The sequence below is a fragment of the Ciconia boyciana genome, chromosome 8 (genome assembly GCF_034638445.1).
Source record: "Ciconia boyciana chromosome 8, ASM3463844v1, whole genome shotgun sequence".
Taxonomy (NCBI): Eukaryota; Metazoa; Chordata; class Aves; order Ciconiiformes; family Ciconiidae; genus Ciconia; species Ciconia boyciana.
Genome location: NC_132941.1, coordinates 63,652,368 through 63,677,912, shown reverse-complemented (window position 1 = coordinate 63,677,912; position 25,545 = coordinate 63,652,368). Strand labels below are relative to the sequence as shown.

Sequence of the window (25,545 nt, the reverse complement as noted above, 5' to 3'; positions counted from 1 at the left end):
ACACTTGTTCCATTTTCAACTGTTATCAAAAGCAGAATGGCTGGCTGAACCAGTCTAGTTTGATTTTGGCCAACCGACGACAGCCAACCAGGGAAGAACATGAAGTCAGTTTGACTGTCTCAAGCAAGGTGTCAACATGCAGTTGAAAAAAATAATAATCAACAGCATTACCAGCACCATTAATCATTTACAAAGGGGACAAGATTATAGCATACAGGCAATAACTAAGGATGAAAAAGCAGAGGGAGAACAGTTAAGAAAAAGTAATAGCTAGTTGCTATGGTAAAGTCTGTACTTTATACTTTGAATTACATAAGGTCCAAGTTCACTGTCAGAATTATTCTTAAAGGCCTGGAAAAAATAGAGCCTGCTGTTATTTACCTTGAAAATGGTTTACTTTTTTTGTTGTTGCCAAGAATGGTTGTACCTGCTGGTCCCAGCTTAGCGCTTTCGCGTAACCAATTGGCAGGTGGAAGTTTCAAGTCAGTTTTCTCCTGAAGACGGGCAAATGCTGCTTGCGGTGGGGCAGATGAGTATTTCACCACAGCACTGCTTTTCACTTCATTGCCTCCAAGAAACAATACCGATCCCTGGTTGTCAAAGAGAAATTAGTCTTTCATTTATAAAATAACAGCAATTAAAACTGCCAGACTTGCTCCATGATAAGCTATTTTTAATGGTAAGCGACCAAAGCCCAGTCCTGCATTCACACATAACTTTCTCCTGCACATGTTCGCAAGTATTTGGGTTCCCCTGACTCCAACGCTTGCGTCAAGCATATGCTCCACTTTAGGAGTTACAAGGCTGAAGCGCTATTAAGGTCAGCTCCCCATAGAATGTGAAATTACTCAGAAAGGCCAAAACTAAAATATAATTCACACTAATGCTGCAAAGGTTTGTGAAAGTAAGTGTTCACTAACAAACACCAACATTAAAGCTAAAAACGTTTCTGCCTTAATAAGTAAGCATTATGGCTGCATATTTCTTTTCCAATACAGCAAAGCACGCAGCTGTCACACTTGCATTAAGAGCTTTGATCCACCATACATTAAGGGAAAAACAGATCCACAGGATACTATTTACGTAAATACAATGCAACACAGAGCACTTAAGCATAACAACAGAAATACTGCTCACAATTACAGCTTAATCATAATTAGTAGGCTCCCTACTGTACTCCAGTCCTGACAATAGCATTCCCTTACTCGCCAAACTGGAAAGAGGATGCACGCCTATGAGGCAACTTAAAACATTACTCTGGGCTGTGTTTACAGCCCCACGCCTGCCGCAGCGAAACCGGCAGCGCCCGGCACCCGGCTCCGCCGCCAGCCGCTGCCCTCCTGCGCCTCAGCCCGGCCGGCCCCGCTGCACTGCCCGCCAGCCACCCCACCCGGGGCAGGCTGAGGAGGGCGGTAGCAGCGGCGGCGGCGGCACGGACGGCTCCGGGGGAGCGGGGGGAGGCTGCGGGGCAGCGGTGCCCCCTCAGCCGCGGGACCCCCCTCCCGCTGCCCGCCGCGGCTGTAGGGCACTGCAGTCAGAGTTACGTGTCCCCCCCCTCAGCGCCGTTACCTGCTTGGGCTCCTCCACCTCTCCCCTCAGAGGGGCAGCAGCCCCCACACCGCAAAGCTCCTCCATTTTCCGCCCGCCCCCCGGTGCCAGCCCGCGCGGGGGCCAGGGCGCTCCCTCAGGCCGGGGCGGCGGGGGCTGCAGGCCGCTGTCAGCGCCCGCTGCCGGCGGGGAGGCGGGAGGGGGCGCCACCCAGGAACAGCCACCTCTCGCGCGGCCTCTCGGGAAGTCCCAGGAGGCGCTAGGGGCGGGGAAGGCGGGCTCTGGCCAATAGGAGAGCGCGGAGGGTGGGGCCTGCGGGCGGGGCGGGGCCGAGGCGTGAGGAGAAAGGCGGCAGTGGCGGGCTATGGCCGCTGCTCGGGGGTTCTTGCCTAGCTTAGGTGCTGGTTTGGCTTTCCTGGGTGGCTTCCTGCCCCTCAGGGGTGCTGAGCTGAAGGGGGTGGTTGCGGTAGGGCTGCACCATCAGCAGCTGGTCCTGCCACGCTGCTCTGTGCCGCACCAGGAGAGTGAGGTGCTGCGGTGTCCAGGGCCCGTTCCTGTGTGGCGGGGAGCTGTCGAGCTTCTGGGGCGTGCTTGTGCCCAGTGCTCCCGGAACACGGCTGACCTGGCTTGTCCCAACCCTATCCTGAGAAGGGACTGGTACATTGCCGTGTTAGGTAGCTTAGGTAAGGGAATGGGCCAGTAGGGCTCCTTGAAGGGGTTTGCAGGCACGCTGAATAACCTTCACGACACCAGTGAATACTTGGTGATGGGGCACCATAGAGCGTGGGGTGATCAGGAATTGTAGTGTGCTGGCTGCTGGTTATGCACTGAATTTGACAAAGGCTGAGCTGTGACGTCCTAAGCAAGCAAATGGTGCCATGAATAGTGCCCAAAGGATTTTTAATATTTATTATTTTCCCCTTGAACGATCTTCTTCATTCTTCACGCCACAAGAGACAGTACAGTTTGTGACTGGTCAGGAAGTACAAATGCTGACTGGCTGTCATCGTTCTCCCAGGCAATATGTATACAGCAACTGGGCCAGGGCCTGCCTTTCTTTACTGGGGTGCTTTTCTGTCCTGCCACTGATCCTCAAGGAGCTTAGATGATCCTAGTCATCTTTTAAATTCTTTCTTTCTCTCCAAGTTGATTGAAAATGGCCTGAAGATTTGAAAATTACTATAGGATCTCAGAGACAGAAAGTGCAGTTGCAGAAGCCTTGTTTCCTTTGTAAACCAAGCTAAAATACTCTAATTTTGCTTATTTTTACTAACACAAAGCAGGTATTTTAGCAGTAACAGCAATATTATAAATACAACAATACACTTTGGTATGAAAATACACATATAGAATCGCTTTAAGAAATAAATTATTTAAGATAATGTTCTAAAGCAGCTTTAGTAAAAACTTTTATTGTATTGGGCCTATGCCTACTGCCATTGCAGACTGGCACAACTCTTTCTTAATTTAATTATTTATTCCTTATGTTCCTTTAGAATCATTTTATGGTGTTAGGAAGGGACCTTTTTAAGTTTCATCCTTAAACTTTTTCACCTTTACCCATATCTCACTGGAAGACAGCAGTAAATATAAAACTGTTGCAGCCCTTCAGAAAAAAAAAAAGATTCTAGTGAAGTAATACTTTAAAAGCCAAAGTGTCGTTTGTTTGAGTTTGCAATAATGGGCCCCAAGTTACTGAATCTGAAAATTAGTAGAATGGAATGAAAACAAATCCTGGGTTCCTCTGCCTGTCACGCTCTTGATCCTTCTCTAGTTGTTTCTGTCACCGGCTTAGTCTTAAAAATAGCATGAGTTATCTCCACAGCCTTCTGATCTGATCCTGGCACATCACTTTGGTGCAGTTCATTACAGCCAAGGCTGAGACGACAATGCAATCATGAAAGTGTTTCAAAACATGTTGCTTTTACAGCTTGTTTACAATTGTTGGTTTATTTTTTTCCTTAGCCAAAATTGCATTATCTGGAACAGCTTATTTTTCATAAGCAAGGTTTACATTAGCCTCTGTAAATCATCAAAAAAGTCATTTATCTGCTTTTGTACTTAAAAGTAACTTGCAGCATGGCATCATTAATAATAGCAACTTCCAAATAATCACTCTTATCTGTATTATCAAAACTTCAACAGATACTTAGAGAAGTGAAGTAGGTCATTTAGAAGAAAGCCTTGAAAAACACCATATGATGGCAGTTGGTATTCCCAAATACCGTTACCTATGTCTGATAGTAAGATGGAAAACTAGACTTCCCTGCAGGAACTTTGTAATTGCCTTTAAAATAAATGGCTATGTTTGTCTGAATCATTCATACTTCATCAAGTACTGTATTTTTTCTTGTTCCATTTGCCAGCCATGGTATCTCATTCCCGCATAAGTTAGCCTTGAATATCAATGTACTGGAAAACAGGCCGCTTACCGTACAAGTGTCAGGGTATTTATGGTCTGTCAAGGCCCAGAAGGCAGTGTCTTGGCTTGTGCTTGCTTTAGGGAGAAGTTCTGCCTTGTCTACAGCTCACCCACAGGCTCCTTCCATGACAAGCAAGGGCTTTGCGCCCCAGTTTTTCTTTCTGTGAAATAAGCCTTAAATTCCGGTTGGTTCTCCGCTTCCCCATCCATAAAAACCTGTTACAGAACGTTATACATTAGAAAAAAAAGCCTGCTACATCCATCTCAGAGACTATGTCTGTAATACAAATGAACGGACTAGGGACTTTTCTAGCCCACGGGCAAGTGACACGGTGCAGATGGCATCCACGCTCCAGCGCTGTCGGCCACCCCCAAATTCCTTGAGGGACACAGTCCCCCCCTGTCCTTCCCTGAAGCCCTGGCTGGCAGGGCGTGCTGGCAGTTAAAGAGTGTGGGTGTTTGCAAGTCAGTGCTCAGACTCGAAGGCAAAAATATCCTTAAGGTGCTGTCAGGGTTTTTTTTTAAACAAATACTCTTTGTGTCTGCGATGAAGATGTGTGTATGTGTAAAGCGATTTTTAAAAGAGTGTGAAGTTACGTCTTAAAAGTAATCTACCTAATGCCCTTCGTTTTTTCCTCAAAAATGACCCTCCTTTCTTCAGATGTTACCATTCAGATTGTAAAGTGTCATCGAAGTAATTGTGCAGAACTAACTTTTAAACGGAACTCCGTTTCTCTCCCATTTTAAGACAGCAGTCAATACTTCCACCAACCCTTTTCCCCCTTTGCAGCAGGCGGCGAGGAGCAGCGTTGCCTTCGCTCGCCTGGCTCTTGGCGAAACACCAGACCGGCTCAGTGACGCAGGCAGAGAGGGGCTGACGTCACGGTGGGGGGTTCCCCCCCGCCCCCCTCCGTGAGCCGGACAAGCGGCCGCCTTGGCAGCCGCGGTGCCGGGCGGAGCGGCGGCGGCGGCGGCGGAGCCGAGCCATGCCCGGGGGCGGGGGCTCCCACCGCGGCCAGCAGCGCGCCGGCGCCTGGGTGAGCCCCGCGGCTCCGCGGAGCTTCTTTCTCCTTAAACTCTGGGAAAAACGCCGTGCTGAGGGTGACTTTGTCCTCCAGCCGGAAACCAGGTTTCCCGTCCCTGATGTTGATGGGGAAAAAGCGCCCTAGGTATTCAGAGGAAGTGTGCTAAAGCAATCTCTGGCAGGTTTTTTTTTTCCAGCGGTGCTGGAGGTCTCTCATTTTATATTTAGCCCTAGCTGATTTTCTTTATCTTCTGGAAAATGCCAGCGGCCGTTTGCCTCGGCTCTCGCCCTCGGGAGAAGTGCGGCGGCCCCCTGGGAGCCCCTGGGCTGGGGCGGCTCGGCATCCCGGGGCGGTGCGATGCACGCTTGGCACAGCCTGGTCTTCGGGCTCTGAGCCCGGGGGCCTAGAGTTTTGCTGAGCTGCTTCCCAAAAGTTTTGTGCTTTCAAACCTACGGTCGTACGACAGCGGGAGCAGCGTGGGGGAAAAAAAAAAAAAAAGGCGTTATAGCTTAATGGTTTTGCTAGCTGGATTATCGCTAGGTAAACAAAGTTCCTGGAGAAATAATATTCTTGTCTGTTTTACTGATCTACGTTGTAAGGTCTTTATGGCAGGGGTTGTGTTGTGTGGGGGAGGCTCCTGGTTTTTCAGAGGCCGCTAGGTGCTGCTGCAATCCAAATAATAAAAAATAAATGGGAAAATACAATCTTTCCCACATTTCTGATCAGATTTATTTGGTTTTTTGTTGTTGGCTTTTTTTTTTTTTTAATGGATCGCAATTTTCATTATTTTCTAGTTTGCTCATGTTGGAGTATGCCAGAGTCAACCTGAGTCAACTACAAGCTCTGCACTAAAACAGGTCCAGAACTCAGGAGCAGCTCAGTATGTTGAGGATAGATTGCCGCTAGCGTACAGAGCTCAGGAGCAGGTGAGTTACTGTGGCAATACAGTCAATTTACAGAGCTCCTTTTTGCAAGGTATCACTTGCTAAGTTATAAGTAAGAATAATGGTAGTTAGCAAAGCAGTCATAGTGAACTGTCAGACTTTGTGCCTCAGGGAGTAAAATGATTGCTAGCTGTGCTAAGGAAGAAACATATTTTGCTGTTACTCAGTTATAATTTTGGATACTCAAAGTCCTGCTGTAGTTACTGCTGATTTCCAGCATCAGTTACTTTTCCCTTTGATTAGCTACTATAGCCGTTTGAGAGACGTTTATGTGCCAGAATATATTATGATCGATCTCAGTCCAAAACCTGTGTGTAAAGCCCTAGAAGAATGTTTAATTGAAACTTGATGATCTGTTTTGAATTGAATGTCAGAAATCCTGTATATTCAGGCAAAGGATTATTTTTTTGATCATTAAGAAGTTAGAAGCTTCCCATTTGAAACATTTTTAAGGCTTGCTTAAAAATGAGGAGATTTGGGACAATTTTGGAAACAAACAAAATACAGTATTTTAAAATCACGAGTCTTTAAAATGTTACAATTTCATAAGCACATTTGTATGTCCTGATTTTATCATCACACTGAGCTTTGCTTTACCCACCCACTTTGTGCACAGAATATTTTCTGTTTTCATTTTCTATAAGCATGGCAATTATATTGCGCTCATTTCACAGATTTTGCTATAACAAAGAGCAGAAATGGGCTAGGAAGGAATATTTAAAAGGGAAGCTTGGGGCTAGTGAAAAGAAAAGGAGAAGATTATACTGTAACATGAGTATACATTCTGTTGATACTACGTATACCTTTCTGTGGAGCATCTGGCCTTAGCCACTGTCTGAAAAGGAGAACCAGGTTAGATGGACCTTTTATCAACACCAGTATGACTGTTCACCTGATGTTTTATGCCTTGTATTTACCAGCCCTTCATGGTTAAAAAGAATTAGTGGAATTCCCATCTGTCATAAATCAAGAATTAAAATGAGGTCAGCGGTGAGAGTACAAAGATGCAATAAAGGCTAAAATGTGATGTCACAGGAACAATCTGAGGAAGTTTGTTTATGTCACATTTTTAAGAAGTGCTGGTAGAGTGTTGGAAGCTCACTGCATGTGAAGCTGGGTGTCTCTAATCTCTTTGTGTGAGGGAACTCACTGGCTGTGAGGTTAATTAATTTTCTCAGAAATATAGTACTGTTTAAGCTTATATTACCTCTTATTTCTTACTTCATGATAGTCCTATAATTATTTGGTAATAGATTTTTTTTAAAACATTAGTTAATATGGGGAATCCTTCCAAGAGATGATATTCAGTATTTACCATCTTGATTTTCAGTTTTTCTGCAGCATATAGGCACTAGTAATAAATACTATTCCTAAAATGTTAAGATTAATGTGTAATTGCAGTAGGATATTTTAGTAAGTCTTACATTTTACTGACTTAGAAGGTTCTTATTTTTACATGCATATATGAGAATGTATCTGTTGAATTTACTTATTCACTGAACTACAATCTGGTTGAATCTGTATGAGAAAACAAGTGAATGTGTGGCACGTACCTAAAAAAGGTAGAGAATCTGTCTAGTGTACCAAATACCTTAAGACATGATCATGCAGCTGACTCCATGCTGGCAAATTTTGTATTTGGTGATTCTTCTTGCTGGATCAGGCCTCCCGTTACATTTATCGTAGAACTGATTTCAGATTCACTTACTCTTGAAACACGTTTTTTAAATTGTGTTACATTAAAACTTGCTCTTCTGTTTGGAGGTAGATATCATAGTTGGAACATGAAAAATGTATGCCACAATGTTAAAAGTAAAAATTGCTACAGCATTTACAGAAAAAAACATGAAGTTTCCAACATGAAGCAGAAAAAAAATGCTTGGGGAAGAACAGAGGCAATCTAATAGTCCAGAAGAGTTTTCAGTGTTTCAATTTTTAGCTATTTTAATAATATTGCAATTATACATCATAATTTTTTTTAAAATTAAATATGTTAAATTACTTTGAAAACAGTTCTTTTGCAGTTGTCCTTTTTTCTTCTAAAACTCTAGTTTCATTTTAGAGGCTGGATGAACATTATGTTAAAGAATGAGATTATAAATTAGTTGTGCAATTAATACCTCTTCCACTTCCCCTGCCACAAGCAGTGTACATGACATTCAGTACATAAATCATAGATTAATTCAGTTTTGAGGTCCCTTTTGTAGTTCATTTTAATTAGCTTTAGGCTTACTAGTGAATCAAACAAGGCAATCCTGACATATATCTAGTATTTTGCTGCTTGCAGACAGAATGTATCATTTCTTATTTGAAAATTCACACTTTTATATTAATCATGTATATATTCAGCAAGTCAAGGGAATGCAAATCCTCCTGATGATTTTGTAAAAAAAAATAAAATAAAATACAGAGGGTCCACATTACCCCTATAAAATTATGCGCGGTTGAAGATTTAACATACGAATATGACTTCTGTGTTAGAACATAGGCAGCTGTAATTTCAGCATCTGTCAGAATATAAGAACTAAGACTAGCAGACTCCAAACAAGGTATGTGATAATTCTTTTTTTTTTTTTTTTGCTATCATTTCTTTTTTTCAGAGAGCAGGGAAGAACAATTTCCCATTTTCTTCTCATGACAACAGACACTGTCTACAGAATGTAGGAGAGTATTTTGATTTTGTAAGTACCCAGCACTGAGAAAAATCAAGCAAGTTCATATCTCTCAGTCTGCCAGAGATTAAACACAGTATCTTTTCTCTCCCCTGCAAAAATTATAGATTCTAAAAATTGTGAGAAGAGAAAAATGTAAACAGCAAAGAAAACCACACTTTTTATTAATATAGGGATGGGACTCCTCTGGGGCTGGCACAGGTATACAGCAACATACATGGTCATTGAGAGTGGCAGAATTGAAGGGGAACAAAAACCCCATGATTTGGGCCTCTGACGGGTATTTTCTAGTAGTCCCGTTTTTTATGTCTCACCATGCTTTTGTACCCAGTTGTACGTCCTTTTAGTCTCCTGCAAGTGATTGGCCTTGTGACGAACTTTTGTAGAGGTCTCAGCCACTCATAATTCACAGTCCCACATGTTTGGTTCAGACTCATCTTTATCATAAGTTTAACCAAAATCCATAGGACACCCACAATATATCTTCAGAATGTATTATTTGCCGATCCACATCTCTTTATAATATACCTGTTTAAATGTATGTTGTAGAAGCCACAACTTTGAATAGAATTTAAATTGGTTTGGGCTTTTCTGTATGTTCAACAGTTTCATGTTTTTCCACTTTTCTTAGATTGTTGACATCTTTCTAGGCAGCAAAAGAAATAGTGCAGTTCACAAGATAATGAGGAGAGGAGGAAGCAGCGAATTGTGATATTGAAAGTTGGCCTGACTTTGGGCTCTCTTAGACCTAGATTTTTTGGTATTCATTATTCACTGAGTAACCTCCATTTCTGTGCACTTTGTGCAGTGTCTCATGGTTTTCGAGATACAGATCAACCGTAATTCAAAATAGATTTCCTGCAAGCTATGGAGTGTTAAAATCAGGCTCCATCTCTCTGTGTTTGGACACACAAGGGATAGTTTTAAAAATTCAGATTTCATGGTCTGTCTCAGTTTCTTTATTGCAGTCTGAACATAAAATTATTAACCTATTTCTTCTGAACATAAAATTATTAACCTATTTCTTTGGGTTACTCTGAAGATTCATTTAGCCGAGTATAGCTAAATAGCTTTAAGTATGTAGAATGCTACAGCAATACAAAGTATAAGTGGTTTATTAGTACTAAGAGATGGAAGGTCAACAGATTTCCCATTATATATGCAACCAGAAATGTTCATACAGGCAAGTCTGACAATATTATTTTTAACTTGCTAAAGATCAGCCATGAGTTCTTGAAATCACTGTGGTAACAGCTTCGTTAACTTCCCAGTGGGGTAGTGACTGTTACAAGATTCATCTGTGAAACTGTGATTGTAAGTCATATGTTTACATGAATTTTTCTTTCATTTTTTTTCTAGGGTATGGGCCGGAGGAAGGTGGAACCAGAGAGGCGGCAACAGAACTCACAGAACTTCTTCCTATGGGCTCATGAATCAGTTCCTAGCAAAGAGGATGGCTTAACCATTTATCAGACATCATTTGTGAAAGAACAGACTACTGAGAGCCCATTTTGTAGGCGGTATCCAAAACACCACTCAGAAAAATGTTGCACTGACAGACCCGTTCCTGAGAATGAAAAAAACCTGCAGCCAAACAAGTCATCTTAATTATAAAAACACCTTTGTAGAACTGACTTATCATCATCAGAGCCTTTTCTCGAGATCTGAACTACTTGTTACTCAAATGGATGATGAAATAAACATTTGTGTAAAGTGAATGTGGTAGTACAGTTGAGAGTTCACTGAAATCAACAATCGTGTTACTCTGAAGTCATACATTACTATTAAAATTTCAATGAAGAAGAGCATTATAAGGAAAAGCATGTTTGTACATATTTTTAGAAATACCTCTATTAGGAGAACAGAGGTAGTGATTGTACTTGTGTTATTTGATACCGGTTGACCCTCATCTTGATACAAAAGCTCCTTCAACTTCAGAATCAGTGGTATGGCTGTACCTCAAGCAGCTGACAGCCTCTGTGTTGACAGAAGTATATAATGGAACTGGATCCTTGAGGGTTTACCACAACAGGGAGCCAAAACTGCATGTTCAGGTAAGAGAGAAACTTTTCTGAAGGGTTTCATGGATATGAAGGCAGGTTACTAGCCATTAGAGAAACTAGATAAAAAAGAAGCTGCGCATAAGATTGCTGTGCAAAATAACTGTAATGTTTGATTATAACACAGCAGTTGTGTAAGTGAAGAAAGAAAGGATGTTGTAAAGAATATTTGCGTGCCTGTGTGTGCCCTCACAAAATGTGAGTGTACCTATGTGTGTCATTTATGGCAGTAAGGAGAAAATAGCTCAAGCTGAAAGTGGAAAGCTGCACGAAGTTTGAGGTGGACTGGGTCTGAAAAGAACTCATGATTTTATAGTTGCATGTCCCTTTCCCCAAGGAAGTTAATTCAGAACCAACCCTCCCAGCACTCTGCTCCCAGAATACTTACTGGCTTTAGGATATGGAAGGCATTAGAGTCAGACCTCCAAATAATGTTTTCCTATTCTGGATCATTTCCATTAATATCAATAAAATAATAAACCAAACTGTGTGTCTTAAAATATATTAGAAATAAGCTTGTTGCTATGCAAAATAATGTTGACTAAAAAAATTGAAGCATAAGTTTATGGGATCATTTCCTTTGTTTACAAGATAAATGGAAAAATAGACCCTCAACCCTTAGAGTTCCCTGTGCTGTAAGAGATGCCCTGAAAATGAGCTATGTTAAGAAATGATTTCAGCCTCTCAGTGAACAGATACATCTTTTTCTATCGGCATGCAATGGGTGACCTTTTTGTGTGCCATCAAAATAGATTGTATTAGAGTATTTCCCCAAATGTGTAGCAATTTCATTAGCAAATGCTGAAATAATAAACTTTTTTTTTGTATGAATTTCCCCCTACTAAAGTTCTTGGGGTGCTGCACAATACGTAGAAATGCAAAACATCATTGAACAATGTAAAAACAGATAAAAAGCCAAGTAACATAGTGTTATTAAAAATAATTCTTTTTTCTCAAAGTAAAGACAGCCTGTCTGACAACTCTAGAGTCAGAATTTCCAGAGCTTTAGCCAACAATTTCATCTCCAAACTGATTCAAAACTAAAGTGTGTGCCAATCACATGGTAAATGAAGTACCCCATGCTGTTTGGCATACTCAAGAGGGCAATCTTGGACCTCCATCAGAAGGAAGAAACACATTCTTGCTACATTCGTAATGTTTAGCTGTGGTTTAGCATTACAACTGGATATGGTGAAATAAATTGCTGTAGTTTGTTACGCCTTGAAACACCAATAGAAAGATTCCAGAGTTCTTTTTCTCCCCTCTTTTTTTTCCCCCTCACATTTTGACTCAAACATGGATTTTTTTAAAAAGTAACTGTGGATTAATATATGTTCTCAATGATATTGTGATAAAGATTCCAGAGGAGAAACTGGAAAGCTCATGAAGCCTCTATATAAACTGAAATATACTGTGCTGGGTTGAACGAAACAGGTGATTCCCCCATATCTCATGCTCTGGCTGTGTTTCTGGGGTAAATAACATGAGGTACAATACACTGAATTTTGAAATGAATGATAAAAGCCCCAGATAAATTCCAGAAAGTTGTAGCCTTGCGTACTCTGGATAGAAACCATCCGTTTTGTTTAATCTTGTGGTAATAATGTCTCTGAGAAGAAGGCCCTATTGAGTTAAAATATTTTTGCAATTTGGGTTTTTTTCCTTCTTGGGGGACAGAGGAGAGGAGAGGAGGGCTGGTAACTCCCCTAAAGGTTTCCTCGGCAGTGCAGGAAAGTGCTCCCAGCTGGTAGTTCATTAGGGTCGGATGGGTGTAGGTGGGCTCAGCAGAATGAGCATACTATGGGTTAACTCAGACAAATACTGCTCTGGAGAAGTAGAGGTTATGCTCTAGGTGGTGCTGAAAGATGGACTTTTTTGTACTTTTTTTTATTAAAAAACAAACAAACAAACAAAAAAAACCCAAACAAGTGAGTTTGTTGTAAAATTTCCTTGAACAGTATTGTCAACAATTTGAACACAGCCAAAACCTCTTTACAGAAAGAACAAGCTTCGTACCATAATTCTTTTGAATAAGCAGCTATCGTTGCCCTCTGTTTTTTCTCCTGAGCCTACATCAATTTAGGGACTGTCTATACAGCTTTCTGAAGAAGTCTCTTTCGTGGTAATTTAAAAGTGTTTTCAGTATGTTAGCTAAACTCGGAGAACTCAAGCAAAATTGATTAAAAAAATTAAACCAAGGGGATGGGCAGATGGCTGCGAGTTCCTTTGGTTTAATGAGTTGATACTCACCCGCTGAACCCAGCAACAGGCTAAGGCTGGCGATTAATATGGCGGAGCTGAAGAGTAGCAACTTTATCACTTAACTTTGCATGCCCTGGTTGGAGACTGCTTGCTTCTCAGGTGGCATCAGTTCAGCTGCACTGGAATACAGTCTTATGCTTGTGTCTGCATGGTTATGTCCACTTGTTTAAAGTGTGGGTTGGTTTGGGTTTTTTTTTCCTTTTTCTGCCCTGGTTGCTGATAACTAGATCTGAGAAAGTGGGCGCACTCAAAGCTTCTGTCTCTTGAACCATGCGGCCTCCTGGTAAACTAGATGTCAGCTTTCCTTTTATAGCGCTTTCATTTATGAAATGTTGTGACCTATGAAATGCTTTTAATAGTCATTTTGACCCTGATAGACAAACTATTGATGTTGTATGAGAGCAGATTGGTTTTGGTACAATAGGAGGCAAGATTTACATTTTGCCTTTTGTTTACTTGGTGTCTAAAGAAGCTTAAAGAGGTCCTTAAAGCCTGAACTGCCTGGCCTGTGGGGAGGGTTGGGTGGAAGGGGGAGTGCTGCTGTTCGTGGAGCTAGTAATTCAATGGGGATGCATGCAGCAGCTTGACTTCCAAGTCATCTGCTACTAATCTAATCACTCTGTTCATAATCGAATCACTCCGTGTAGCTGAAATGTTGTTTCTTAGCGTGTACTCTCAAGGTTAGTCTGAGTGAAGTAACTTGATATAAACATTGCACTGAAGATGAGTCCTTTTCCTTCCCTGGGCCACACAGTTACACCGCAGCAATACTGTTGGCGATCCGTCTAAACCCAAAACTGGTGCTGATTTATATACAGTGATATAGTTCAAGTGTGGATAATATTAAACTTCTACAAATATTCTTATACTGGTTTAACTTTTCCCTAGCTGAGCAAAATATTGGTATAACTGTGATGGTGCTAATGTTGAACTGAAAGGATAGGCCTGTATCTAATAGAAATGTTTATGTTGATACAGTGGCCATGCTGGTTGACAAGAAATAAAATTTCTGGAATTAAGTAGAAACTTTGGATTAGGCATCTCTATCTTTAAAGTAGAGTCTGCAAACTTTTTTGTTATTATTCCCTAACCTCCCCTCTGCTGCTGCATTATCTAATGAGCAGTAGATGGCAAGTAGAGAGACCCATCCACTCTGGTGTGGGAAAGGCCTATATAGAGCTGCCTCATCCCAAATTTCTTGTTTTATGCCTGCCTCCCCAACAAAGTAATAAAATAACAAGCTGTTAAAGCATTATCTCTGGAATATCTAATTAAAGGGAAGCCTATTCAACAAGGAAGTAATCCTAACTGACCTTAATTTGGATGTATGGCAATAGTGGGCGTGAGTGAACCACTAAAGCACCCAATTTATGATTCATGCAGGCAGCCATGTAGCGTTTATGAAAAGCACATTATCAGCTTGCTCTCTTGTCCGATTACAATTTGTTATACTTCAGTGTATTCACCTGAAAGTGAAATATCTGAAATTATCATTTCTTAAATGTGACGTGCAGAAAGAAATGTAGTTTGAAATAGGTAAGTTTCAGCCCAATAGAATCAAAGAAGCGCTGCTCGGAGGGGACCTCTGGGACATGTCTGATCCAGCTTCCCGCTCAGGCCAGACCCTTGTCAGCACAGGACTGGCTCAGCTGTGGCTTTGTTGATCTGAGTCTAGAAAGCCTCCAAAGAGGGAGCTTGCACAACCTCTCCAGGTGACCTCTTCCAGCACTGCAGTGCAGTGCTAGAGAACAATATTTTCCTAATATCCATCCCCAACCTCCCAGTCTGCCCTCTGTGACCTCTGCCTCTTAGTGCATCATCGGGTGCTACCAAAAAGTTTGGCTGCATCACCTTTGTAACTGTTCCTCAGGTAGTCACAGGCTGGTCTTAGCCTCATCTTCACCAGACCAAACCAACCCATTTTCCTCAGCCTCTCCTCACAAGTCACGTGCCTCTGACCATCTTACTTTTTGCTGGATCCTGTCCTATTTCTCTGCAGCCCAAAGCTGGTCACAGTATTCCAGGTTCAGCCTACAATACTGAGGGAATAGTAACATCTCTCAGCCTGCTCATGGAAAGTGATTCTCAAAACCTTAATCTCTTCTGAAGCCAGTGGGTTGAAATCATCTGTTTAGACAGTCTGTAAAACAGGGTTTAAAAAAAAAGAAAAAGCTGGGTGAGTCTGCATTTTCTCCTTCTTTCTGAGGTTATGCAGCTAATTCTGTGTGTAGCAAAAGTGGAAACTATGTAGAATTTACAGAGGCTATATATATTTGAACTCCTGTAAATCTGGTGGCAGATGCTAGAGATACCCAAGTCCCATAAGTCTTCCATGGGTGCTTAAAATGCTACTTCTGGACAAGTCTAAAGTGCCTTAGTCTTGACAGCACCAAGCTCAAACCTGTATCAGGGAAAAGATGCACAAATTAATTATTCTCATGTCACCACCATGCTTTAAATTGGGAGAATGCTCAAACACATCAAGTTCTTCAGAGGGTACATGAAGAGCAGCTATTATCATGTCTGTGTGTAAGAGCTTAATTATTACAACACCCATTTGAAATAGGTTCTATTCTTTCCTCTGCTTTTGCATTGTTTCAGGGAGAGGGTTATGGCTTATTACACAGTGGTGCAAGTTTTCTTTACTTTCTTCTTTCTGAAGCCGTCTCATGTGCATGGAATATTTGGATGTTCATTAAATCAGCAAGAGAAAGTTCACATGTATACATGAGTGAGCAGGATGATCTAGCCCAGGGGTTAGGACACCCACCAGAGAGAGGGGCTTGCCTGGGTCGCGGTCCTTGTATGGCTTTTAAATTTGAAGTAAACATTAATTGAAGCAAGGACTGGAACTCAGGTCTGCCTGCTCACAGATGAGTGCCCAGACCACTGAACTAGAGAAAACCCTGTGCTTTCTTTCTAGCCCAATGTTTAACTATTTCCTACAAAATGTAGCAGCTCTGGCAGTAAGGGGTATAGAGTGATCCTTTCTCCAGACTACCTGATCCAGTTCAGAAAATCAGAAGAATCTTAGGAATACCTTTTTTTTTTTTTTCCCCTTGCTGTGGGATGTCTATAAATAGTAATATAATCATGAAGCACTATCCTAATAGCAATGAATTAAGCCTTACAGTAGCCCCGTGAAGTATTTAAGTAGTAGTACTCATTCTGCAGATGACTTAATTGTGGCATGCTGTACTGAGGGTGATTGCTCAGTCAGCAGCAAAGCCCTGGCTATAAAATGGAGGAGTCCTGACTCCTAGACTTTTGCTGTAACCAGCACTTCTTTCCCTGTGCATGGATTTGCTATAGAGTATTTAGGGCTTCATTAGAGACCTAGTTGCCTGCCAGTATTATTTTAAGAAACTAATGGCTGTGTATATGTTTTTATGATCCCTTTCAACATTCTATGGAATGAGAGACAAATTTTGTAACTTGAAGCATGCTATTTCTGAAATGGAAGTGGTTTTTTAAATTTAAAATGAATATCCACTCTCCCTCTCTCATTGCCCCCACCCCCAAAAATAAAGATCATGTTTAGATTGTCCAGCATATTCTAATACCTACAAATGGCAGTGCCTACTATGCAAACAGACCAACAGAAGTATCAAGTACTGTGCTCCGATGTAAATTCTTGTGGGATCAGGCTCCATAATACTAACCAGACATTCATGCCTCAAATGGCATTTTAGGCATGCATTAATGACCCTAAGCGACAGACCTTCTCATCTTATTGCTTAATTAATCAATGGCCCAGTGGCACATTGGCAGTGCTCTTTTTCAAGCTGTGCTTCCCCTCAGATGGTAATCAGATGGTATATGGCTGTATCTACTTATGGGAAAGTCAAACCCCAATAAATAAAGTTTAATTTCCTGATTCCCCTGGGATATAGTGATTCTTTTTAACAATGCTTCTTCAGTTGAGTTGAAATTAAAAACCAGCATGATCAACATATTGCGTAATATTTCATGGATGGAGTTAAGTACCAGGTTTAAAGACTTTAAAAAAAAGAGGACTGGCGGGGGAAAGACTGTTGATACAGAAGCAGAATATTTACTATCAAAATGCCTAATCCTATTTTTGTTACTGGTGTTAAACTCTACATTGTTGGGTTTTAAACATTACTGCGAAGGTTTTCTGTGCATGTGTGGTATTAATTTTCATTCTAAATTAAGCTTGCTATCATTTGGAATAGAATTAACATTTAATCTTAAAAATATTTTATAACATGCAATACGGTTAGGTACCATAGGAGGGCAGATGTGTTGAACGGCTTTATTTTGATATGTAAGTGTTATGTTAGTGTAAGATCTACTGTAGTGAGTTGAATTATCGGACTTGTACTGGTATCAGTGAGCTCTCAGTCATGTCAGAGAAATGCAACAACTTGATTTGGACACAAATGGAAATATGTAAGTCTTGTGGGTTTTATGGATTTAAATATATTTTTCCAGTTGTTCATTTTTGATGCTTACAAAGTTCAAAGATTTTTCAGTCCACAGTTATTTTGTTTTGCCTTTGAGAGCCTATAATCTGACTGCAGTTACTTATTTAATCACTGACAATATCCAGCAAATTAACAAAATTAGTTCTTTAGTTTATTGCTTAGATTTAATTCAACTTTTTATTTTTCTAGCTTCAAGTTTTCAATATGTGCTAATTTATGCTACAGTTTTCTTTATGCTTCAAGTTAAATTCAGGCTTAAATATAAAAGAGCTTTAGTGTCTGGGTTAAATAATTCCTTATGACATCTGAAATTTGAAATTCCATTCAATCCATATTTGCCTCTTCAAGTGAGTGGAAAAATGAATGAAACTTGTTTTGTTAGAGGAAGAAGTGTGTGTGTGTATTTTCACGGCTCAGATGATCCCTTCTTGCAGAGTAATTGGGAGGGACCCCACTGCAGTGATGGGTTCCTACGCACTGAGCTTGTGCCGAGGTCCCCACCGACAGACTGTTAGGTTCAGAAACACTGTCTTGGAAAACAGTTGTGATCTCCCCAGTCTGTCCATTTGGCTCTGTTGTTCCCGACCCCTAAGCATCACAAAAGGGAGATCCCTGCTGAGTTGTTAAGCAGAGGCTATCCTGCAACCTGGGAGTCCTGCTTTCCCCTAATGATTGTAGAACGAAAGCTTTCAATGGGCAATACTATTTCTTCTGAAAGTGGAGAAAAAATTCCAGCATCTTGAACTGAAAGAGTAAGATGAAACTTGAATGTTTCATCTATCTTGTATAACGAAGTCCCTGAAGTAGAAGAGGGCTTGTTAAGCAGTGAAGACATTAAGAGGCACAATTTCTAAGACAAATCCAGTCCTTCAGAGGCAGGAATGACTGTGTGGCAGCCTGACCCTTTCTTGCTGTTCAACTGACCCCACTTCTTCCCTCTGAGACTGGCTGAGTCTCTCTCCAAATACACAGTAGCACCTGCAGAAGGGGTTCAACCAGATTTCCTGCAGCATGAAACAGCTCTAAACTGCTGTGGAAGCAAATATTATTAGGTCATGGGAGGATGATGTGGAAAAGCGGTCTTCTGTTGTCTCCATCCCCGATAGCCCACAGAAGGCAAACCCTACTGTGCTCTAAAAGATGAGTTGTCAGAGGGTCTGTTAGCAGATGGGCCAGCCCTTGCTTGCAGAAGTGGACACTTTGTTCCATATCCTTCTTATACAACATGGCTTTGGACTATGAAGTTGTCCCAAAACTATGTTTTGGGAGTATACCTTAAGGAGGAAGATCCTCCTCACCTCCATTCTCTCCCTTATTCTCTGGTTGCTCTTATATTTAAACTATCTAGATTCTGATCGTACTGCCAAAGTAGATATCAGAAGCCAATATGGCAGCTGTCATACAGGCACAGATCCTGCTGAGATCTGTAAGAATAATTCATGTGTTAGAACACAGGCCATCTGATAATTTTATTTATCTTGATGTGCAGGTGTCTTGTTGGATAAATTCAGAATAATCTCAGCCTGCTGCCCAGTGTATGGTCTAAATGCTGGTATCTAAAACATGAATAAAATCTGTCACAACTGTTGATGTCCTTAGTACACTACACATAGGAAGTTGGTCTTCACGCTTTCTTTGCACTCTAATAACGAGTATCTACAGCTTTGTATAATGAAAACCTCTCTCCCGTTTTCCTGAGTGGCATGACTGTAGGCTAACATGCCAACATTGATCTTTTACAAAGATGCAAAAACTTTTATAGCCAGCTATGTTTTACTGTTTCTTCCCTACTTCTCCCCACTTCCTTTTAACTCCCCCCAGTAGGATTTTTGCAATACATTTCTAGAAATATTGTATGCACTCTGACACAAAACAATATCTTCAGCAGTAATAATAAATTAGACACAGTGGGAATTTAAGCTTGTTCTTTTGTCCAAGGTGATATAATGGAAGTCATTCATAATGAAGAAAAAAGTAATTGTTATGCAGCATTTTTGTATTAAACATGCCTCCCCAAATTATCCAGAGTATAAAAGAGAATGTTTTTAGAGCTTTGTTACAACCATGGTTGAGTAAAATGCATGTGAATGTCCTCTTATTTGCATAACTGGGATTTCTTAAAATACAAACCATTTGTATTGTGTTAAGCTCCCTCAAGCCTTGCTACCTCACAAGACATATCATAGTTTTACCATTAATCAAAACAAAGACAAAATCAATAAACACGCATAATAAGGGGTGTCTGATTCCAGTATGCAAATACACTGCATATTGATTAAATGTTTCTGAATCTAAAATAGTTTTACTCTTTTTTTCCTCTCAGAAGTCCCTGAGCCTTTTAATTTTAATATTTTATGTGTTGCAATGCAAACAGTATAAGAATGAGTTCATGTATCGGAGATAACAAGTTAAAAGATAAGTGTTGGATGAATCTCCTAATAGTTTTTGTTTACTTTGTTGACTTTAAAGGTAGTTTATGCTTCTGAAAGGCTGGTAATTATTTGACCTTTAAAGGCCCAGTCCTGCACTTAGCAAAAGCAGTTGCTCTGCTGTGCATTTTCCTGCTGGTACCGGAGCACGGGCAGGGCAGCTGGGTCCCCAGGCCCCGTGCCAGAGCCATTTGTTAATTAGTGAAAATCAGTTGTTCCTTATGTGTAGGGCGATCGAAGTGTTACCTTACAAGGGGACAGAAATTATGTTCAGTCAGGACAGGCTTGTGACCTTGACGTGTGGCCTAAATAGCGATCAGTACCTGCAGCTCCACAGAGCAAGGGCATTGTTCAGGGGGAACACGAGCTCTGGTTCTAACACTGCTGAAAGCTTGGCTCTTCTCACACACTAGCAGGTCATGCAAATCATTATAGAATCATAGAATCATTTAGGTTGGAAAAGACCTTTAAGATCATCAAGTCCAACCGTTAACCTAGCACTGCCAAGTCCACCACTACACCGTGTCCCTAAGCACCACGTCTACACATCTTTTAAATACCTCCAGGGATGGGGACTCCACCACTTCCCTGGGCAGCCTGTTCCAATGCTTGACAACCCTTTCAGTGAAGACATTTTTCCTAAAACCCAATCTAAACCTCCCCTGGCACAACTTGAGGCCATTTCCTACGGCTTGTTACCTGGGAGAAGAGACCGACCCCCACCTCTCTACAACCTCCCTTCAGGGAGTTGTAGAGAGTGATGAGGTCTCCCCTCAGCCTCCTTTTCTCCAGGCTGAACAACCCCAGGTCCCTCAGCCGCTCCCCATCAGCCTTGTGCTCCAGACCCTTCCCCAGCTCCGTTGCCCTTCTCTGGACACGCTCCAGCCCCTCAATGTCTCTCTTGGAGTGAGGGGCCCAACACTGAACACAGCATTCGAGGTGCGGCCTCACCAGTGCTGAGTACAGGGGGCAATCACTGCCCTAGTCCTGCTGGCCACACTATTCCTGGTACAAGCCAGGATGCCATTGGCTTTCTTGGCCACCTGGGCACACTGCTGGCTCATATTCAGCCGGCTGTCGACCAACACCCCCAGGTCATTTTCTGCCTGGCAGCTTTCCAGCCACTCTTCCCCAAGCCTGTAGCGTTGCATGGGGTTGCTGTGACCCAAGTGCAGGACCCGGCACTCAGCCTTGTTGAATTTCATGCAGTTGGCCTTGGCCCATCGATCCAGCCTGTCCAGGTCCCTCTGCAGAGCCTTCCTACCCTCCAGAAGATCAATACTCCCGCCCAACTTGGTGTCATCTGCAGACATGCTGAGGGTGCACTTGATCCCCTTGTCCAGGTCACTGATGAAGATATTAAACAGAACTGGCCCCAACACAGAGCCCTGGGGAACACCACTTGTGACGGGCCGCCAGCTGGATTTAACTCCATTCACCACAACTCTTTGGGCCCGGCCATCCAGCCAGTTCTTTACCCAGTGAAGAGTACACCCGTCCAAGCCTTGAGCAGCTGGGTTTTCCAGGAGAATGCTGTGGGAAACAGTCTCAAAGTCTTTACTGAAGTCTACGTAGACTACTGATTACTGATATGTATTTAGTGCTCCCCTCTGTAGTTTTAAGTTCCTTATCAAACATACGTATGTTATGATACAAGGAACATTACCATCTGAAGATGCATCCAAAAATAAACACTTCGACAAGAGACTCAATGATTTCATAGGTTTCAGGGGCATTGCACCACTACAATTAAGAACTCCTGTCAGTGCACGGCTCAAATTAATGCTGCAAATTCCTTTAATCTGAATCACAAATTTCTAACAAGTGAGCTGTGATGGGGTAAATCTTATTAGCAACTACTTCTTACCTCGTTCTGAAGCTGTGCATATCCATAGCAAGTACAAAACACAGACCCAAGAAACGGGCACATCAACAACCAAAGGATTAAAATAAAACAAAATTCTATGAAGGCCAAAGTTAAAGGAAAAGAAGGATGAAAAAGATCAGTGGTAGAAAAGCCAGGCTGCAATTAAGTTGAAAAAGTTCCTTGTTTGCTAGTCAAATAATAAGCCGTGTCAGAGCTGTAGAATTGGCTATTCTAGCATAATTGCATCTCTTGTGTATCTGTGGGACTCTGCTAACCACAGGCACGATCCTCTCGTGAGAGTCATCCCCTCTGAGCTGATTTATTAGCAATGTGAAAAGTTTAAAGGTGTGATGTCTATTTTATATCATAATAAAATAAATGTGGCAGCGATCATAGATTAGGAAGCACAGTTTCAAACTGTGAGAGTCTTTTAGGCCTATTAATTTGCTGTGGATGGGTTTCACAATGGGTATGTCTGTTTGCCAAGTCATGCTTATTTACATTTGCTCAACGCTTGTTTTCACAACCATGGAGTATAAAAAAAAAAAGTCCTATGCCTTTGGTGGGAATAGGTGCTCACCTGAAGAGAAATGGTAGATCCTCAGTGTAGCTGCACTCCTTATTTATGGATGCAGTCCCACCAAAGTCAACAGGATCTTGCTTATATATATATATTCATACATATAGATAGATATATAAGGTGAGGGGTGCAGTGAGCTCCCCAGAAAGTCAGTTACTTCCTGACTTTCATTTGCTACAAGGATGGTTTATGAGGAAACTTTGTAGTTACGTTTTTTTAATTGATTCTTCAGTGATCTGATCTGAAACTTTTCTTTTAAAAATAGCATAGAGTTTTAATTTTCATGGCAAATGCCTGCACCAAGGAGCATATTTGACAAAGGGAAGAATAAAGGTTACTGCAGCAATGGGCTGATGATCAAGAGGGACTGATGTTTCAAGCCAGAACATCTCTTGATGCTCTTCTTCACTTAAATTGCTTTACTGCTGCTGCATAGTGCTTGGTACGTGTTTGCCTACCTGTCTGTGCCTTAACCACTCTGCTTTTCAGAGGACGGTGGTCTCTGGCAGCAGTGTGCTCTGCCAGGGTAACTGTGTGCGCTAGAAACACTCCGGAGAGCGTGGCAAGATATTCCTCAGCATCTCCCTCACTACTCAATTTCCCGAGCCAGGAAGAGGTGTGAGAACTGTTCATCTTTGCTTGAACCTTTGCTTACACAGCCTGAGGTAGAACTTAACCTCTAACCTTTTCTTTCCTGATTTTGGTAATTGTAGTACATTGCTGCTAGACTATAACAAGCTTACAGTGGCTGTGTCTGCTTTGTCCACTGTCACTTACTACATTGCACGCATGAGATACAATGTTGAGCCTTCTACGTGTGCTTGTTGTTTATTTTAACTGTAATTTGTCATTTTGGTAGGTCTAAGGCTAATAAGTAATTGTTATGACCTGATGTACCTTGTACACAAGTTCTACACTACATCTTTTTGTGCTCAGTTATTTTCAAAAAGGAAAAAGAAAAAGCCATCAGCCAAACCAGGAGAAACAAACTACAAAGCCTGTCTGGTTTTGGCAAGGATGGTAGAGGAAAATACAACTGAGGCCATTTTCTCCTTGCTTGTGGGAGGTATTCAAATAAATAAGAAACTAGGCAGAATAAGAGTAGTGATGCGAGTGATGAATATTTTTAAAGCTCTCGGGTTTCTTTGTCTTGAACTTTCTGCAAAAGGGTGGAGTATTAACATTAATCACAAGCAAGGACCTTCAGTCTCCAGAACTGTCAGCCTGGCACCTCTTCTCATTGTTGCATTTAAAAAGGAGGGAATAAAAAAAATTACCTGCAGGAAAATCGCAGAGGGTAACAAGCTGTGGGGTAAAGGAAAGCATGATCTGCTCATCCAGGTCTGAGAGCTGCAAGTTTTCACATCAGTGTGTACTGCAGCTGAAAGGAATGATACTCATTGGGTTTATTCATCTCTAGCTACGTGGACTTACATTTAGCCTTACATTTAGACTCATACAACGTTTTGTGTTTTGAAAAGATTTTTCATGAGACTTCTGAAGTGCATTGAAGAGAATAAATGGACCTCTCTCCACCCTGGAGAGGTATAATTGACTACTTGGCAAAGATAGGATTGGAACCAAGGAATCCCCTCGCCTTTATCTCCTTACCCTGCTCTAAACATTTTCATGACCTTTTTTGGAAAAGTTTTGCAAAAGTAATATAGAACAGAGGACTTTTTTCCCATGTCCTCCTCTGTTTTGTTGCACACTGTGGTCTGTTTTAAATAAGCTCTACAGTGCAGTCATTTAAGGAAATGAAGATATTTCATAGCACGCTTAGCATTTGCATTTGAATATAGGCCACCCTGCTGTTTGATTAAACTGGAGTTTAAGAAAACTGTAAGAATCGAGGTTCATATGCAGTGCAGTACTTCACACTCAGATTGCAAAGGTTGTTGAAGGAAAAAAAAAATGATAATATCCTTGGAAGTACATGACTAATGAGAATATATATAGCACTTCTGAGACAGCTCAAATATATAATTATTGTGAGGATTTCACAGACACATAAATATAATGATCTTCAGCTAAGTAAATTGCTACCTACCAATGAAATAAATATGGTCCCTTCAGAATTTGAAATAATTCAGTACTGTAGGTGGTGGGAAATGATTCACCTTAGCTGTTATCTCTGGAACAGTAATATAGAAATATATCTGCCAGTACTGTTACATTTACATTGTTCTTCATATCCTGTGGAGTTTGTCAGAAGATCTGTGGTCCCTGCCGATTTCCACCCCCTTATTTTGATAAGGCTCCGCACAGCATGGCTCAACAATGGGTTGGAGCAGCTAATATTGTTTACCACAGTAGGCATCTCAGCCATAATATTTTTCCAAGAAACACTGATGTGTTTAAAGGTCAGGTTGATACTGATTTGACTGCTAAACATGAATTCATTTTTCTAGGAGTAGAAGGGTGTACATGCCTTGGGATAAAGGTTAAACTGTTGTTTATGCACTCGATAGGTGGAAAACACAAGGCTTTAATACACAAATCATAATAGCCTATTCTGGTCAGTCAGGGAAATACGATGCTTTACATTTAAATGGAAGCTTCGAATCCACATGCGTTTTCTGGCTATCGCTATAGAAGATAACTCACTGAAAACGTCCGTACTTGCCTGGAAGATCTAGACTTTGCAACCAGTTTAAACTTTTTTCTGGGCACTGTAGTCCAGAACTCATCCAGGTCTTCAGCAGCACCTGTAAAATTGAATTTTGCTGCCTCTGATGAGGTGCCAGAGACTAGCCCCTCCTGCTACAGTAAGGGGAGTGAAAGGAAGGAGGGAGGGAGAGATGGACAGCCCTACAAGTTTGGATTTGCTGTTCTTGGCATCTTCGGTGGAGTGGGAGTGATGTGGTGGTGTCTGCTTTTGCCAAAAGGAAGGTCACCTCCCCTCTTGTAGCTACCACCTCTCCTGTTCAGGTGCCTCTTTCCGTGGCAATGAAATCATGGGCAGTAAAGCTGGCTTAGCCATGGACATTTCTAGCAGGGAGCTGCACTAGACTCCTGGATTTAAAGGAAGATGAGACCTGTTCTGATAGCTTCAGCTGGGCTGGCTGCGTTCCCCAGGAAGGCAAAACTTAGCCAGGACATGCTCAGTTCTTAATTTCTTAGAGGTGGCACATCAGATGGAAGGGTGAGCACTCAATGCTGAGCTGTGCTCAATCCGCAATACCCTCTGCGCTCGATCTGTGGTGTTCTCCCGGCCAGCTGAAAAGGGTAGCACATCCCAAAGCTGAGAAGGAGCCTCTACAACACGAGTACAAACAGAGAGCAAGG

General features: G+C 41.7%; 2 protein-coding genes across 2 annotated transcripts in view; one reads left to right on the top strand and one right to left on the bottom strand.

Moving 5' to 3' along the window:
• EDRF1 (erythroid differentiation regulatory factor 1) overlaps positions 1 to 1,775 on the bottom strand; it is a 28,722-nt gene extending 26,947 nt beyond the window's left edge. Inside the window, exons 1-2 of the mRNA XM_072870892.1 lie at positions 1,570 to 1,775; positions 382 to 590 (exon numbers count right to left, since the gene is read on the bottom strand). Of these exons, the coding sequence (XP_072726993.1) occupies positions 382 to 590; positions 1,570 to 1,635 (275 nt within the window). The 5' untranslated portion in view covers positions 1,636 to 1,775. The remainder of the gene's footprint in view (positions 1 to 381; positions 591 to 1,569) is intronic.
• Positions 1,776 to 4,886: 3,111 nt separating this feature from the next.
• TEX36 (testis expressed 36) lies at positions 4,887 to 11,087 on the top strand. Its single transcript, XM_072870733.1, has 4 exons — positions 4,887 to 5,007; positions 5,790 to 5,921; positions 8,540 to 8,620; positions 9,971 to 11,087. Exons 1-4 carry the CDS (start codon positions 4,957 to 4,959, stop codon positions 10,217 to 10,219), a joined length of 513 nt encoding a protein of 170 aa, XP_072726834.1. The 5' UTR covers positions 4,887 to 4,956; the 3' UTR covers positions 10,220 to 11,087.
• Positions 11,088 to 25,545: the final 14,458 nt, after the last annotated feature.